Below are 18,151 nucleotides of genomic sequence, written 5' to 3' on the forward strand. Positions count from 1 at the left end.
GCTTCCACCACCACCAGGGGCAGTGCATTCCAAGCACCCACCACACTGTGGGCGAAAGATTTTCCCTGCACTCCTCCTTAAACATTTCCACTCTCTCCTTGAACCTGTGCTCTCTTGTAGTTGACCTTTCCACCTGGGGAAAAAGCCTCTGACTATCCACACTACCTATGCCTCTCATTATTCTGTAGACCTTCACCAGTTCGCTCCCCGCGCCCCTGCCCCCACCCCACCCCCACCCCCACCCAGCCTCTGTCTTTCCAGTGAAAACAATCTGTGTTTATCCAACCTCTCCTCACAACTAAAACCCTCCAGACCAGGTAACATGCTGGTAAACCTGCTCTGCGCCCTTCACAAAGCATCTATGTCCTTCCTGGGGCGGCACGGTGGCTCAGTGGTTTGCACTGCTGCCTCACAGCACCAGGGATCCAGATTCAATTCCAGCCTCGGGCAACTGCCTGTGTGGAGTTTGCACATTCTCCCCGTATCTGCGTGGGTTTCCTCCAGGTGCTCTGGTTTCCTTCCACAGTCCAAAGATGTGCAGGTCAGGGTGGATTGACTGTGGGAAATGCAGGGTTACTGGGATGGAGTGGGTGCTCTTCAGAGGGTCAATGTGTCTTGATGGGCCAAATGGCCTGCTTCCACACTGGAGGGAATTATATGTTTCTGGTAATGTAGCAACCAGAACTGCATGCAGTATTCCAAATGTGGCCTAACTAAGGTTTTATCCGGCTGTAACTTTTATACTCAATGCCCCGCCTGACGAAGGCAAGTGTGCTATTTGCCTCCTTGACCACCTGATCCACCTGTGTTGCCCCTCTCAGAGATCTGTGGAGCTGTATATCCAGATCCCTCTGTATGTCAGTGCTCCTCAGGATTCTGGCATTTATTGTATAATTCTCCCCTGAATTTGATCTTCTAAAAGGTATCACTTCGCATTTGTCTGGATTAAACTCCATATCCAATCTTCTTCCCAAATCTGTAATCTATCTGTATCCCGCTGTATTCTTTGACAATCCTCTTCAAAATCTATAACTCTGTCATCCACAAACTTACCAATCAGAACCGCCTATATTTTCCTCATTTATATATATATTACAATCAGCAAAGGTCCCAGCACCGATCCCTGTGGAACAGCATTAGTTAATTATCTTCATTCCAAAATGCTCCCTCCCACCGTCATTATCAGTCTTCTCTGACCGAGCCAGCTTTGTATACATTAACCAGCTCACCCGGATCCCATGAAAGCCTATCTTCTGTACCAATCAGCCATGTGATACCATATCAAATCCTTACTAAAGTCCATGTAGACTACATCCACTGCCCTTCCCTTACCAATCATTCCAGTCACTGAAATAACTTCCCAGAGGCTGGTATCCCATCATTTATTTACACGGGGAGAGTCCTTGACACCTATCCAGCTCCCTCAGAGCCAGCACTCAGAGTGAACGCTCCGGTTTATATCTGTCAGCCAGGGCTCCCTGATTAGACCAGTTTAACAGCCCCAATCAGGGAACTCCTACTCTATGACGTCCACCTGGCTGACCCTGTTACAATCAGTCACCTCCTTGAAAAATAGAATCAAATTGGTGAGACATGACCTTCCCAAACAAACCCTTGCTGCCTATCACTATCAAGACCATTTACTTCCAAATGTGAATAAATCCTGTCTCTCAGTGCCTCCTTCACAACTGATATCAGGCTCACCAGCCTCTAATTCCCTGGAATATCTGTTTCCCTTCTTAAAGGAAGGGACAACATTGGCCATTCCCCAGTCCTCAGGAACCTCGCCTGAGGCAAAGAGAATGCAAAGATATCTGTTAAAGCCTCAGCTATTTCATCCCTTGCCTCTCACAGCTTCCTGGGGTAGTTCGCAGCTGGCCCTGGAGACTTGGCTACCTTAATACACTTCAAGACACCAGGCACTTCCTCCTTCATAGCCCCTTTTAGCCCTCCTAACTCCCTGTTTGAGCTTCTTCCTACTTTCTCTATATTATTCAAGGACTTCATGTTTTTAGTTGTCTAGACCTTAGGTATGCTTCCTTTTTTTTGACTAAGCTGATCATTTTCCCTGTCATCCAAGGTTTCCTGTCCTTTACTTTCACAGGAACATGCCTGTCCTACACCCTAACCAACTGGTCTTTCAAAGACTCCCACTTGCCAGATGTGGATTTACCTTCAAACAGCTGCTCCCAATCCACTCTCTCTAATTATTGCTTAATTTGGTTATAGTCAGCCTTCGCCCAGTTTAACACCTTCATCCAAGCTTCACCCTGTCCTTATCCATAAGTATCTGGAAACATACGGAATTATGGTCACTATTTCCAAACTGCTACCCCACTGAAACTTTGATCACCTGACTGGGCTCTTTTCCCAATACCAGCTCCAATATGCCCCCCCTCCCTCATTTTGGAAAACGTGGGCTTAATGAAATAACTGGCCAATTCCACACACTATAAAATCACTCCAGGAAATTCTACTGTGTTTATTTCTTTTTTCTTTTCCATTGTTCTGAAGGTTATCTCCGAATGGGGATTAAATGGAACTTACGTTCTGGAAGCTGGTGCAGTGACTGGTGCGACACTTTCTGTTATCATCAAAGCTGTCCTTGGTTGCTCAATGATCAAGGTTTCCCGCTGTTTCGGACAGGGTCTACACGAAAGAAGTAAGTTGGCATCTTTCAAGCCTTCAAATATTAATGGGGTAACTTGACAGCACCTTCCAAAGCTCTGCCACCCAAAAGGAAATGAGTAAATAGGAACACCGTGTTCCCCTCTGAGTCATTCCCATTCTGACTTGGAAATATATCACTCAACTGTTGTGGTTCTGTTCACCGAGCTGGGAGTTTGTGTTGCAGACGTTTCGTCCCCTGTCTAGGTGACATCCTCAGTGCTTGGGAGCCTCCTGTGAAGCGCTTCTGTGATCTTTCCTCCGGCCTTTAGTGGCTTGTCTCTGCTGCTTCTGGTTGTCAGTTCCAGGTGCCCGTTACAGTGGCCGGTATATTGGGTCCAGGTCGATGTGTTTGTTGATTGAATCAGTGGATGAGTGCCATGCCTCTAGGAATTCCCTGGCTGTTCTCTGTCTGGCTTGTCCGATGATAGACAATAGACAATAGGTGCAGGAGTAGGCCATTCTGCCCTTCAAGCCTGCACCATCATTCAATATGATCATGGCTGATCATCCTTAATCAGTATCCTGTTCCTGCCTTACCTCCATAACACTTGATTCCACTATCCTTGAGAGCTCTATCCAACTCTTTCTTAAATGAATCCAGAGACTGGGCCTCCACTGCCCTCTGGGGCAGAGCATTCCACACAGCCACCACTCTCCGGGTGAAGAAGTTTCTCCTCATCTCTGTCCTAAATGGTCTACCCCGTATTTTTAAGCTGTATCCTCTGATTCGGCACTCACCCATCAGTGGAAACATGTTTCCTGCCTCCAGAGTTTCCAATCCTTTAAAAATCTTATATGTCTCAATCAGATCCCCTCTCAGTCTTCTAAACTCAAGAGTGTACAAGCCGAGTCGCTCCAGTCTTTCAGTGTAAGGTAATCACGCCATTCCAGGAATTGACCTCGTGAACCTACGCTACACTCCCTCAATAGCCAGAATGTCTTTCCTCAAATTTGGAGACCAGAACTGCACACAGTACTCCAGGTGTGGTCTCACCAGTGCCCTGGACAGCTGCAGAAGAACCTCTTTGCTTCTATACTCAATCCCTCTTGTTATGAAGGCCAGCATGCTATTAGCCTTCTTCACTACCTGCTGTACCTGCATGCTTACCTTCATTGACTGGTGTACAAGAACACCCAGATCTCTTTGTACTGCCCCTTTACCTAAATTGATTCCATTTAGGTAGTAATCTGCCTTCCTGTTCTTGCCACCAAAGTGGATAACCATACATTTATCCACATTAAACTGCACCTGCCATGCATCTGACCACTCACCTAACCTGTCCAGGTCACCCTGTAATCTCCTAACATCCTCCTCACATTTCACCCTGCTACCCAGCTTAGTGTCATCAGCAAATTTGCTAATATTATGCTGATACCATCTTCTATATCATTAACACATATTGTAAAAAGCTGCGGTCCCAGTACTGATCCCTGCGGTACCCCACTGGTCACTGCCTGCCATTCTGAAAGGGAGCCGTTTATCACTACTCTTTGTTTCCTATCAGCCAACCAACTTTCAATCCAAGTTAGTACTTTGCCCCCAATACCATGCCCCCAATACTAATTTTGCTCACTAACCTCCTATGTGGGACTTTATCAAAAGCTTTATGAAAGTCCAGGTACACTACATCCACTGGATCTCCCTTGTCCATCTTCAGAGTCATATCCTCAAAAAATTCCAGAAGATTAGTCAAGCATGATTTCCCCTTCATAAATCCATGCTGACTCTGACCTATCCTGTTACTACTATCCAGATGTGTCGTAATTTCATCCTTTATAATAGATTCCAGCAACTTTCCCACCACTGAGGTCAGACTAACTGGTCTATAATTTCCTGCTTTCTCTCTCCCACCTTTCTTAAAAAGTGGTACAACATTAGCCATCCTCCAATCCGCAGGAACTGATCCCGAATCTATCGAACTCTGGAAAATAATCACCAATGCATCCACGATTTCTCGAGCCACCTCCTTCAGTACCCTGGGATGTAGACCATCAGGCCCCAGGGACTTATCAACCTTCAGACCTAACAGTCTCTCCAACACCAATTCCTGGCAAATATAAATTCCCTTCAGTTCAGGTCTTTCAGCCACTGTTATCTCAGGGAGATTGCTTGTGTCTTCCCCAGTGAACACAGATCTGAAGTACTAATTCAATTCTTCTGCCATTTCTTTGTTCCCCGTAATATATTCCCCTGTTTCTGTCTTCAAGGGCTCAATTTTAGTCTTAACCATTTTTTTGCCTTTCATATACCTAAAAAAGCTTTTACTATCCTCCTTTATATTATTGGCCAGTTTACCTTCGTACCTCATTTGTTCTCTGCATATTTCTTTCTCAGTAATCCTCTGTAGTTCTTTAAAAGCTTCCCAGTCCTCCGTTTTCCCACTTATCTTTGCTATGTTATACTTTTTCTCTTTTAACTTTATATGTTTCTTAACTTCCCTCGTCAGCCACGATCACCCATGCCTCCTCCTAGGATCTTTCTTCCTTTTTGGAATGAACTGATCCTGCAACTTCTGCATTATACACATAAATATCTGCCATTGTTCCTCCACTGTCATCCCTGCTAAGGTATTGCACCATTGAACTTTGGCCAGCTCCTGCCTCATAGCTCCATAGTTCCCTTTATTCAACAGAAATATTGTCACTTCCGATTGTACCCTCTCCCTCTCAAATTGCAGATTGAAGCTTATTGTATTATGGTCACTACTTCCCAATGGCTCCTTCACTTCGAGGTCCCTGATCAATTCTGGTTCGTTGCACAATACCAGATCCAGAATTGCCTTCTCCCTGGTCGGTTCCAGCACCAGCTGTTCTAAGAATCCATTTCTGAGGCACTCCATAGAGTCTCTTTCTTGAGGTCCAATACCATCCTGATTCTCCCAGTCTACCTGTATGTTAAAAATCCCTCATAACAACTGTAGTAACATCTTTGCAACAGATCAATTTCAGCTCCTGATTTAACTTACATCTGACATCCAGACTACTGTTTGGGGGCTTGTAGATAACTCCCAAGAGGGTCTTTTTACCCTTAGTATTTCTCAGCTTTATCCACACTGACTCTACATCCCCTGATTCTAGGTTCCCCCCCGGACAAGGGACTGAATATCCTCCCTTACCAACAAGGCCACTCCACCCTCTCTGCCTGTCAGTCTGTCCTTATGATAGCACGTGTAGCCTTGAATATTAATTTCCCAGGCCCTGTCCACTTAAAGCCATGTCTCAGTTATCCCCATAACATCGTATCTGCCAATTTCCAAAAGAGCCTCAAGCTCATCCATCTTATTTCTAATGCTTCGTGCATTCATGTGTAGTATTTTTAATTTGTTACTGCCCTCATCCTTCCCATCAACTCCTATTTCACTCAGCCTTACAGCATGATCCCTTTCTGAGTTTTCTGCCTCATTGATACCGTTGTCTTTCTTGACTTGCCTGGTTCTAACTTTCCCTTCAATTTCCTTCTTAAACTTCCAGTTTGTCCCCTCCCCCCGCTACTTAGTTTAAATGTAGCTGTGTTGCAGTAGCAAACCTGCCTGCCAGAATGCTGGTCCCTAACCTATTAAGGTGCAAACCGTCCCTCTTGTAGAATTTATGCTTACCACAAAACATACCCCAGTGATCCAAGAATTTAAATCCTTGCGTCCTGCACCAGTTCCCCAGCCACACGTTCAAATCCATTATCTCCCTGTTTCTGGCCTCAACAGCCCGAGGATCTGGAAGCAAACCGGAGATAACGTCCTGCTTTTCAGCCTTCTTCCTAGTTCTTCAAAGTCCCGCTGTAGTATGTTCCTCCTCTTCTTCCCGGCATCATTTGTGCCGACATGTACCACCACCTCTGGCTCTTCACCTTCGTCCTTGAGGATTTCCTGCGCTCTGTCCGCGATGTCTTTCACCCTGGCACCAGGAAGGCAACACCCCATCCTTAAGTCCCGCCTGCTGCCACAAAAACCCCGGTCAGTTCCTCTCACTATGGAGACCCCTATTCCCACGGCTCTGTGCGATGGCCGACTCTTCCGCTCTGCCTCCATGCCAACTTCTGATTGACAGACCTGGCCACCTCGCGGACTGGCAGTGTCATCTGTCTCTACTGTTTCCAAAAGCTTCAACTTGTTCCTGACAGATACTTCCCCCGGGGTCTCTTGCACCTGTCTCCTCTCTGCCTTCCTCACCGGCTGCTCTCTTCTGGTACGATTGGTGTAATAACCTCGCTGAAGGTCTTGTCCAGAAAAATCTCGTTCTCTCGGATGAGCCTAAGATCCTCGAGTTCTTTCATCAGTGCTGCAATATGTTCTGTCAGTAGCTGAACGTGCACACACTTCCCACACTTAATAATATTAGTGTTGTCCCAGTCGAACTCATGCTGCTTGTCATCTGAGTGTGTGGCTACTAAGGATAGCTGGTCGTGTCATTTCATGGCTAGTTGGTGTTCATGGATGCGGATCGTTAGCTGTCTCCCTGTTTGTCCTATGTAGTGTTTTGTGCAGCCCTTGCATGGGATTTTGTACACTACATTGGTTTTGCTCATGCTGGGTATCGGGTCCTTCGTCCTGGTGAGTTGTTGTCTGAGAGTGGCTGTTGGTTTGTGTGCTGTTATGAGTCCTCGTGGTCGCAGTAGTCTGGCTGTCAGTTCAGAAATGTGTTTGATGTATGGTAGTGTAGCTAGTCCTTTGGGTTGTAGCATGTTCTCATTCCGTTGTCTTTCCCTGAGGCATCTGTTGATGAAACTGTGCGGGTATCCGTTTTCGGCGAATACATTGTAGAGGTGTTCCTCTTCCAACTTCAACTTGTGTTCAACCTGGATCTGCTTTTGACAGAACAGAAGAAACAAGTAGTTGGCAGATCATTCCCAGCCTATTGGAAGTTAATCACAGGAATAAGTAGCATCATTGAGAGCCCATTAATACAGACAAATGGCTGGTTAAAATATCAAGCTAAAGAATGAATGAATGTTCACAGAATTACAGAATTGTTATGGTGCAGAAGGAGGCCATTTGGCCCATCATGCCTGCCTTGGCTCCTCAAGCAAGCATCATCACCTGGTGCAAATCTCCTCCTTTTCTTCATTTCCTTGCTCATTATTTTTGCCAAATAATCATCCAATTCCCTCTGGAGGGTCTCAATTGAACCTTGCCCCCCCCCCCCCCCACATCAGTCTTGCTTCTTTTGCACATCACTTTAAATCCATATCCCTCTCGTCGTCTTCCTTTTACGAGTTGGAACAGCTTCTTGATGTTGAGAAGGCTGCACCTTTCACCTTGGCCTTTGTGGGGAGCTGTGGCTTTACAGATAAATTGAAATCATTTGAAAACTATTACTGAAGGCCAAAGATCACCAAATACAAACTGGCCCAATAAAAATCTATATCAAATGACATCATCTCATAGATGCTCATTACTATAAATATTCTGTTTTTTCAAGGTTCTTAACCTTGTTGATAATCTGTTTGAATTGGTGAGCTCTAGTCTGGAGTACTGTGTCCAGTTCTGGTCGCCCTGTTACAAAAAGGATCTTATTAAACTGAAGAGGGTTCGGAAGAGATTGCTGGATATGGAAAGTCTGAGTTATAAGGAAAGGCTGGGTCTTTTTTTACTGAATAAAGGAGGTTGAGATGTGACCCCTTAGAAGTTTATAAAATAATGTGAGGTTTGGATAAAGTTAATGATAGTTGTCTTTTACCTAAGATGAGGGATTTCAAGACTAGGGGGCACATTTTTAACATGAGATTAAAAAGACATGGGGGCAATATTTTTGCAGAGAGTGGTTCGTGTGTGGAATGAACTTCCTGAGAAAATGATGGATGTGAGCATAGTTACAATGTTAACTGACATTTCGATAAGTACATGAATTGGAAGGGTTTGGAGTGATATGGGTCAGGAGCAGGCAGGTGGGGCTAGTAATGTATGGGATTATGTTAGGCATGAACAGGTTGGGTCAAAGGATCTGTTTCAGTGCTGTATGACTCCATGACCCTACATATACTGTCACTGATTTTGTGTCAAGCCAGATGACATTGGAACTTGATGTTTTTGAGCCAGAAAATAATCCTCTGGGGGTGAGGTTTCTGTTGATTTAATGAGTTGATTAATGTGTTCAGGTGAAATTCCTTAAAAAAGATGATTGGAAATTTCATCCAAACACAATTTATTACCCTACCCCTGAGTGTGTGTCAATATTTCTGAGTTAATCTTTCCCGAGATGTGAGCATCAGCATTGTCTTTGTGAACGTGATGGTCAGCTGTCAGACCATTTCAGAGCGAGTCACATTGCTGTTGGTTATTGAATCGTATGTAGGCCAGACAAGATAAGGACAGCAGGTTTCCTTCCCTAAACAATACAAATGAATGAGAAGAATAAGAGGAGGAGAAGTGGGCCATTCAGTCCATCAACCCTGCTTTGACATCAATAAGGTCCTGGCCAATTGGACAATACTTATGAGTGTTTAACAACAATCTGGTAGTTGTCACCATTGTTGGTACTCGCTGGTCATTCCAGATTTTTAAAACAATTTACATTTAACTTCTGCAATTGTCATGGTATGATTTGAACACATGTCTCTGGATCAATAGGCCTATAACAAGGCTGATAAGGGTGGCATGGTGGCTCAGTGGTTAGCACTGCTGCCTCACAGCACCAGGGACCCTGGTTACAATTCCACCCTCGGGCTATGTGGAGTTTGCACATTCTCCCTGTGTCTGTGGGTTTCTTCTGGGTGTTCCGGTTCCCTCCCTCAGTCTAACGATGTGCAGGATAGTTGGATTAGCCATGGGAAAGGTAGAGCAAGGTGATGGGTCTGGATGGAATGCTGTTCAGAGGATCGGGGTGGACTATTTGGGCCGAATGGTCTGTTTCCACACTGTAGGGCTTCTATGATTGTAATAACTCTGCCGCTATATCGCCTGCCTAAGGTCTTCCAACTAGAAGAGACCACTAATGAGGAAGAATAGACATTGTTTTAAACACAGGAGAATACAATAAGGTGTTTGTAGCTAACAATGCAGGTACACCAATGGCTTAATCCTTTCTCAGTTATGCATCGGTTTTGTTAAGTTTCTTGGCACATTTCTGTCTGTGAGGCTGAGCAAAATCTCTTACCATAGATTACTCAACTCACCTCATTAGCCATCCAGGCTGGCCCTATAGCACCCACCTCACTATTCCAGCTCCACTATACCACCTGCAGAACCCAGAACAACTTGCCACTACCTGGATTGCTTGGAGTGGACCAGCATTCCTAGCACCGGCGCCATCTTTAAAAAGCCAGACTCTTACCTGCCCTCTGTGTCTGGGCAGTTAGGGATGTGCAATAAATGCCTGGCCTGGTCAGTGATGATCACATCCTGTGAATGAAGAATATTTTAAAACTTCTCTGTCTTCATAACTACTGTTCATTGAGAACATTCCTAATTATAATTTTGTATTTTGTTTCCCATTTTTTCTCTTTTTTTTTCCTAGTGTTTAATCCCACGGAAGCATCGCCGTAGGCTTGGGATATCTGTAAAGGTAAGCAGGATAGTTTCCTTCTCTATCATTGTCATCCCTCCTTGGAAACTTCCAGCTAGACTGGGTGCCTTTGGGCTCAGAGTTAATATCTCTGCCCATTTGGGGTTGTAGTGGTCTAACCAGCAGCTTAGCCTGGTGTCAGTACGTGTACCACACCCTGTTACAGGCAAATAGCGTCAGGCAGCTTTCTGACTGTGAAACACTGCTGGACAAACAAGGCTCCAGGTCCCATGAAGAAATGTCATTGACAGAGAAGGCTCATGAGTAAGGGTTCTTCTGCTTGAAAATAGACTGATTAATAAATTTCACTCAATCTCAGGACCAATCAGTATCCGCAAGCGACTAAAAAACTGTTTCTGTACAGTTTATGGAAAATTGTGTTCCATTTCAGTGACTAACTGTCAGGATTCACAATGGGCCAAGGATTTGCGTACATAGACCTTTTAGTCAAGCAAACTGAAGCCTCACACAGAGGAATGAAATAGCTGGGGGACTGTTCATTCAAGTAACAAGGAATTCCATTCAAGTCCTCTCTGGGCTCTTCGATTAATGCTGCTCAGTCTCTTTTTCAAGTTATTGTTCATTAAAGGTATGATACAATTCTCTAACTGTTCACAAATGGCAGATACAAGGATAAATTCACTGGTTTCGCCCAATCAGGAGGAAGCAAGACTCAGGGCTGTAGGAATACAATGCTATCTCTACTCAGTGTAGACCCCCTGGTGGGAACATTGCATCAGTGAGATTATTTTATATTGTACTTGCACGCTGAACTTGAAAATAGTAAATCATTGGATTTAATGTATTTAACAGACAGCAATATTGATTGAACTTTAAGTAATCATAGAGTCATTAAGATACAAGAGGCCATTCAGCCTATCAGGTCAATGTTGGCTCTCTGTAGAGTAATCCATTCAGGCCCACTCTTCCACCATATCCCCATAGTCCTTCAGTTTGTTTCCTTCAGTTACCTGTCCAAACGTTTTTTGGAATTGTTGTCGCAGCACCCACTCCCTCATAGACACTGACTTTCAGGTCATTACTACTCATTGCATCAAAATGGCTTTTCTCCAAACCCTTTCTGCATCCCTTATAGGACCTTAACTCTGGGTCCCTCATGCTTTGGACCATCAGACAACGGGAACAACTTCCTCTTGTCCATATTGCTTAAAGCTATAACCTTATCGACCTCTTTCAAATCTTCCGTCCGAGGAAAACACCCATCTTTTCCCACAAACCTTGTCACTAGATTCCCTCAAACGTGGTCCACTCTAGTAAAACCCCTCTGTATTCTCCCAAGGAGCCTCACATTCTTCCTAATGTTTGGCGACAGTGTTTGTACTCAATACTGTAGTTTTAGCTTAACCAGACCTTGCTAATGATTAATTGTAACATCTCTGCTTTTATTCCAGTCCTGTGTTGATTGAGACAAGATCCCATTTGCTTTCCTAACTACTCAACTAATATTTCTGGCACCTTCTGATTGATTCCCCACTCCCCCCTCCCCCAGATCGCTCTGTTCCTCCAAGCTACTCACAGCTGAGCTAACCGGTCAGGTATTTCTAATCAACCTCCTGGTTCAAAGGTAGGAATATCAACACACCACAAAAGCCCCCAAGAATAAAGTTGAGTCTTTATTTTGATTGTAGATATTTCCCTAATTAACCTGTTAGAGATATTGTTAAACAGGCAAGATTTGAACCTGGGTCTCCTGATTTGGAGATAAGGAGCACTACCTCTGCACCCCATTCAGTCTATATTGTCCCTCACCATTTCTTCTGCTAAAAATGCAGCATCTCACACTTCTCTGCATTAAATTCCGTTTGCCCCTTGTCTGCCCATTCTGATAGCCTGTCTCTGTTTGCTGCAGTTAACTGATATCACCAGATTATTCACAATCCTTCAAGTTTGCTATTATTGGCAAATTTTGAAATCTTACTCTGAATGCCAATATCCAAATTCTATGTAAAGAAAGCAGTCTGCCTACTGTTGGCTGTTTGGGAACACCACCATCTGCTGCCAGTCCTGCAGACCGTAAGAAACCACCCACTAATGTCCTTCAGCTAATTTATTTTAATACTAGTTAATGTTATATTCCTAATCACGCATCTCTGGTTTGTGAGCCTTTGCTTTTTGTAGTACTTTGTCAATACCTTCTTAAAATCCACACAGGGGATATCCACCCTTCATCAACCTTCACTGTTATTTCATCAAAAATTCAATTGAAATTAGTCAATCAGTTTCAGTTCTGTGAAAGCAATATTTTTAAAGAGGTCAGAAAGTCATTGGAACAGTGACTGAATTACATTATTTCCAAGAAAGCACATGATTCATTTCAGTGTCTAGAAAGATGCCTGTGGTGCTGAAATGTGTTACTGCTGAGTTACAACAGATAAACAGCCCTGGGGCCACTAGTTTTGTTTTGATTTCAGTTCGGAAGAAGTAGGAGGTCAGTTCAGGAGAGCAATGTGCTCCTGACAGAAGAATCAGGTTTTAGTTCCAGAGAACAGTTTTCACTCTGGGAGAAGAATTTTAGTTCGTGAAGTTTCTAAACTGTGAGTGATTGTATCAAAATTTCCAAATTGTCAGAACTGAAAGGATGTTCAGGCTATCAAACCAGCTCACCACTCCAAGAAAGAGAACTGGGAAGCATCAGTTAAGTAAGAAATTAAAAAAGTTGACATCAGAGTGATATTTATAGAGTCATACAGCACGGAAACAGACCCTTCAGTCCAACTCCCCTGGACCAACCAGGCTTCCCAATCTAAAGTAGTCTCATTTGGCTGCATCTCAGAGATTGAGTGTCTGTATTGTTGGGAAACAGGTTAAAACTTTGTTTTACTATTTATGCTAAGATCTTATTAAACCATCTTAGCAATATCACTTTGTTTATTCTAGTTCCTTTAAGTGATAAACATGTATTCTTGTGTTAAAGAACATTGGCAGTTTTGAGTGAATAATTTCAGTGACTAACCGCTTTAGTAACCACATGCAAAGATTGAATTTAAACTCTATCAATCCAGATTTCACACTGGTAGCTGACTTGTTCAGTATTGCCATCATCTGGGATTGTAACAATAGTCATTCATGTATTATATCCTTGTCCTGTCCCTCTAAACGTATATCAGCGTCTTTGTCCCTAATATAGAGTCATGGATATGTACAGCATAGAAACAAACCCTTCGGTCCAACCCGTCCATGCTGACCAGATATCCCAACCCAATCTAGTCCCACCTGCCAGCACCCGGCCCATATCCCTCCAAACCTTTTCCATTCATATATGTAGCAGTCCACCTCATACTGCAGGATTCTTATTTACAAGTCAGTAGGAGATTTTTGGGTTCCCCTTTATGTTTCCTTCTGTGTTATTTTTGTATTTTTGTTTCTCCCAGTTTCATTCCCCTCCGCACATTGCTGGGCTGAACTTTTATGGTCCTTCAGGTGACTGTGACAATGGAATTGAGCATGAGTGAATGCAGAGGTAATTCTGAAATCATTGAATGGATCAAACACTGAAAACCCACTTTTGTCTTTCTCAGGTTCTTTATCAGTGCCATAACCTAGCAACTGCCTTCGCACTTTTCCGGATGATATTATTGAATCTTCCCTTGAAAAGAGATGAAGACAATGGATGTGGAGCAATGTGTATAGCAGTAATGAACATTTCTATTTTTATATCATAAAATTTATATAAAGCGCTAATTTCTGAAGCTGAAAATTTGAGAACTGGTATATAGTTTGTTGGAATAACTGAGACATTATTGAATATTTACATTTTGACATCTTATTTTGTTGATATATTCAGAGCTTGATATATATTGTACTGCACATCTTTGAACAGAACTATCAGGGTTGTCAAATTCAAAACTGTGGTTACATTTGGAGTTATAATCAGTTCATTCCAGTCAGAACTGAGCATGATTGAATTTGTCGATTATGAAATTAATTAACAGAATGGAGCTAATTATTCTTTGTTAATAATTGAAGCCATGTTAATTTAAGGTAGCAGGATAAGTCCAGGGACAAATATCCCACACTCACTCCTTAAGTTGCAGCCCATAAAACACACAATTGACAATTTACAATAAATATTGTCATTGGAATCCCATAATTTTGTATGAAATGACTGTCAGCACTAAGTGGCTTAACAGTGATGCTAAATTATTGAACACAATAATATTGATTTGCTAATACTGCAATGAGTAATTTGGTGTTTCCTGTTGAATTACCTTTGAATAATTGTAGTTTCATTTGCTGCCATTGCTGGCTACCTGTATTCACTGGGCTCAAGGTGGATGAGAGTGTAATCAGTTTACAGGACTTGGAATTTTCCAAGTGAACAGACACTGGGAACAAAAGCAGGAGGATCCCATAAATACCCACACTGGGTGGGGTATCAGTTACAGGACACTTTTCCTGATGCTGGATGGTTTGACAGAGATGGGTTGAAAGCCTGGCAAAAGCTGGCATTTCCCAGAGGCGAGCTCTTCCAGAGCATTGTTGAAAGTGAATTTAGGAGGTTGACTGGGATTCTTGGCTGTGCTGAGGGTAAACATACTACCTGGAGGCAGCAGGCCAAGACAGTGTCAGGACAGTAGACCATCCCCACTCACCTGGGTGGAAGTAGAGCTGAAAGCACATCCACTATGGAGAGGCGAATGCTCTGGGTTCAGGTACATAATTCTTTGCAAGTTGTGTCACTGGTAGACAAACTGATTACAAAGGTGTTTAGCACACTAGCCTTCAATGCTCAGACCACTGAGTACAGGAGTTGAGAGGTCATGTTGTGGTTGTATGGGGTGTTGATGAGGCCACTTTTGAAGTACTGTGCATAATTCTGGTCGACCTGTTATATGGACAACATTATTAAACTGGAGAGGGTTCAGAAAAGATTTCCAAGGAGGTTCCCAGGATGGGACGGTATGAGTTATAAGGAGAGGCTGGATAAACTGGGATTTTTCTCACTGGAGTTTGAGGGGGTGACCTTATTGAGGTTCATAAAATCATGAGGGACATAGACAAAATGAATAGCAAAGGTCTTTTCCTTAAGGTAGGGGAGTTTAAAATTAGAGGGCATATTTCTAAGGTGAGAGAATAAAAGATTAAAAGGAACATGAGAGGTAACATTTTCACTCAGAGGGTAGTTCTTATGTGGAATGAATTGCCAGAAGAAGTGGTAAATGCAGGTACAGTTACAACATTTAAAAGACATTTGGGCAGGTATATGAATAAGAAAGGGCTAGAGGGATATGGGCCAAATGCAGGCAATAAATTTAAGGTGGAGGGAAATAGCTCTTTGGTCTCTTGGGAATCAAGAGATTATAGTGAGCGGGTGGGAAATTGGAGGTGAGGTAGAGGTCAACCATGATCGATGGCCCGAATGGCCTCCTGCTCTGATCCCTTGTGTTCTTGTTGAAGCCCCTCCCAGACCTACACCTTCTCCTGCAACCCAGTGCACCTCTGAAACCCAAAGTGGCCACAGATCACTGCTTCACGGTGAATGTACAACTGCCTCAAACTGCCCAACTTTGAAGATTTTGCCAATAAATTCCAGAACATGTGATGGAGGGATTTTGCTAGAGATTCGATCATATTGATATCGAGACATTGCACCTTTACCTGCAGTGTTGTGGGATGGGGGGAGTAGAGATTGAGACTGAAGCCTTTAAAGGGCTGCAGGTTTTCCTAATGTGCAGATATAAGGCCTCCATTCAGAGGGCAGTCAGTGTCTGTGACTGTTTACTTGACTGAACAATATCTGCCCTAAGTATTTGTGGTTTCTCCTAGGGCTAGCATGGGAATGCTGGCCCGAGTTCATGGGATAGCATTGGAAAGTTAACCTCCTACAGCTGAAGAAACCTTGCCTAGGAAGGTCAGAAATTACTGTTTCCCCAAGTAATGGCATTGGACCATTCAATGGTGTTAATAATGATGTGAGTTGGATTTTATTTCATTTCCTTTTGTCAATAATTAATTACTTGATCAAGTATTGAATTTGTCTTATCTTTATGCATTATTTTCAACGATAAATCACTGAGCTTGGGGTTTTTGTGATTTAGTGAATTGACTGAGTGTTTAAAAAGAAGAGGAACAAGGCAGATGTTCCCTTTGGACCATCCGGAATTGATTGACCTCTGTTAAATTAGCACAATGTTCATTTTTACTTTGTTCAATACCGTACATCTAATTCAATATAAAGATTCCAAATCTGAACAATTGCACTCACCTTATTCCAAATAAATTACCATTTTAAGGCGTCAAGTGACTGATGCGAAGAAAATGTAAGCAAAGGGGAAAAGTCACACTCGAGCTGCTCAGTGTATGTTTGACAAGTTCCTCATTGTGTTGTGTTCATCCAGCCTGGGATAGGTTAATGCACTAAATCCATGCACGAATGGTCCTGGATTCTTCCCTTGATATTCTCAATATTGTGTCTGTACACACCTGAAAATACTGGGCATCATTGAAAAAGGCACATAACTGTCTTGGGATAAATAACTTCAAACATTTTCCAGGATTACATTTCACTTTGGTTTTGGATCTAGTGTCAGATTCATTCTCTCAGCTGGGGAATCATTGACTCAGGGAATGTTTCCAGCCAGTCCCACTCTCAATGACCTCTCCCTTGTCAATTCCCACTCTTCAGACGCTCGTCTGGTTATCTCTGAAAGTCACAATTAACTCAGCAACCGCCACTTCTAGATACTGGGTAAATGTCTCTCATCATCTTGCCAATCCCCTTAAATTGAAATCCCATCATCCTCTCCCTTTCCACCAATGTTTCTCTTTGTCCACTCTGCCCAGGCCCCTGACGATTTTAAACAACCCCAACAAGTCTCCTCTTAGGTTTCTCAATGTAACTGAAACCCTTCATCTTTCAGAGGGAAGGTGGGGGTCTCAGGGGAACTGCCCAGAAGTAAACCATGTTTTGGGGTCGGGGGTGGGGGGGCCATAAAACTCATTGAAAAGACACATGGAGACAAACACTGGGAGTCAATCTGCTGACTGGCTGCATCACTAACTACTGAGTCACGGAACAATGGATCATGTAAGGTCCTGCTCCTGGTGTGGAACCTCACCGTACTGGAGCAAGATCATACACACAGTAACACACAATAACATGGTTCAAGGGGATTCCAGCCTGGACACTCTGGTCTGGAGTCACGCATCAGGAATTTCTGAACCAGTCCACATCATCTCCCTCACTACTGGGAGATATAAATGTTAAAAGCGAATGTAGCAGATAAGAATTAAACTATACTAAGAAGAGTTCTAGCTTTGTGTTGATCAAGTGTTACTATTATATTGGGACCTGAATTTGAGTAAAATTCACCTCCATAACTTGTTGAAATGCTTTGCCTAGCCACTTTGTAAAAGAATGTACTGACTGTAACTCTGCAGCAGAATTATTTTTTAAATAAAGTCTTTTTTTCCAAGAAGGGTAGTGAACAAAATATTATCTGAAGTATTTGTGTGTGAAATCCTTATTGCAGCTGAACAGCTTTTCATTTGGGGGTGTCACAAATTGAAACAGATGTTGCTGTTAAAAAGGTCAATGTGGGTTTCAGTATTGGTTACTTGTCCCAGTGATATTTACAACTTGCATTTACATAGCCACCTGGGATGTTGAACAAAATTTCGGAAGGTGCTTCCCAGGGATGTAATTGGATAAAAGATCCAGGAGCTAGTTCAGGACATGTGACTAAATGTTCAGTTAAGGTGACAGGTTTTAAGGAGCATAATAACAGGAAGAAAGCAATGGAGAGTTGGAAGGATGGAGTACAGAGCTAAGCCACTGCCCCCTTGTGGTGGGATGAAAGGAAAGCAGAATACTCAAGTCCTAAATTAGAGAAGCCCCACAGAATCCTCACAATGATGTGGGACTAAACTGATGATAAACTGAGAGTTAAGTAAACAAGTTTATCTTTGTCTATGTGGTGGATTGGTCATTTTGAATATTTAACTAATATGGTATGAAGATGAA

At 43.1% G+C, this 18,151-nt stretch overlaps 1 protein-coding gene across 1 annotated transcript in view; it reads left to right on the forward strand.

Moving 5' to 3' along the window:
• The window catches only part of LOC132833747 (uncharacterized), a 48,833-nt gene extending 31,284 nt beyond the window's left edge, over positions 1 to 17,549 (forward strand). Inside the window, exons 8-10 of the mRNA XM_060852274.1 lie at positions 2,515 to 2,662; positions 10,120 to 10,167; positions 13,707 to 17,549. Coding sequence (XP_060708257.1) covers positions 2,515 to 2,662; positions 10,120 to 10,148 — 177 coding nt within the window. The 3' untranslated portion in view covers positions 10,149 to 10,167; positions 13,707 to 17,549. The remainder of the gene's footprint in view (positions 1 to 2,514; positions 2,663 to 10,119; positions 10,168 to 13,706) is intronic.
• The last annotated feature ends 602 nt before the right edge of the window (positions 17,550 to 18,151 follow it).

Source organism: Hemiscyllium ocellatum, chromosome 37 (genome assembly GCF_020745735.1).
Source record: "Hemiscyllium ocellatum isolate sHemOce1 chromosome 37, sHemOce1.pat.X.cur, whole genome shotgun sequence".
Classification (NCBI taxonomy): Eukaryota; Metazoa; Chordata; class Chondrichthyes; order Orectolobiformes; family Hemiscylliidae; genus Hemiscyllium; species Hemiscyllium ocellatum.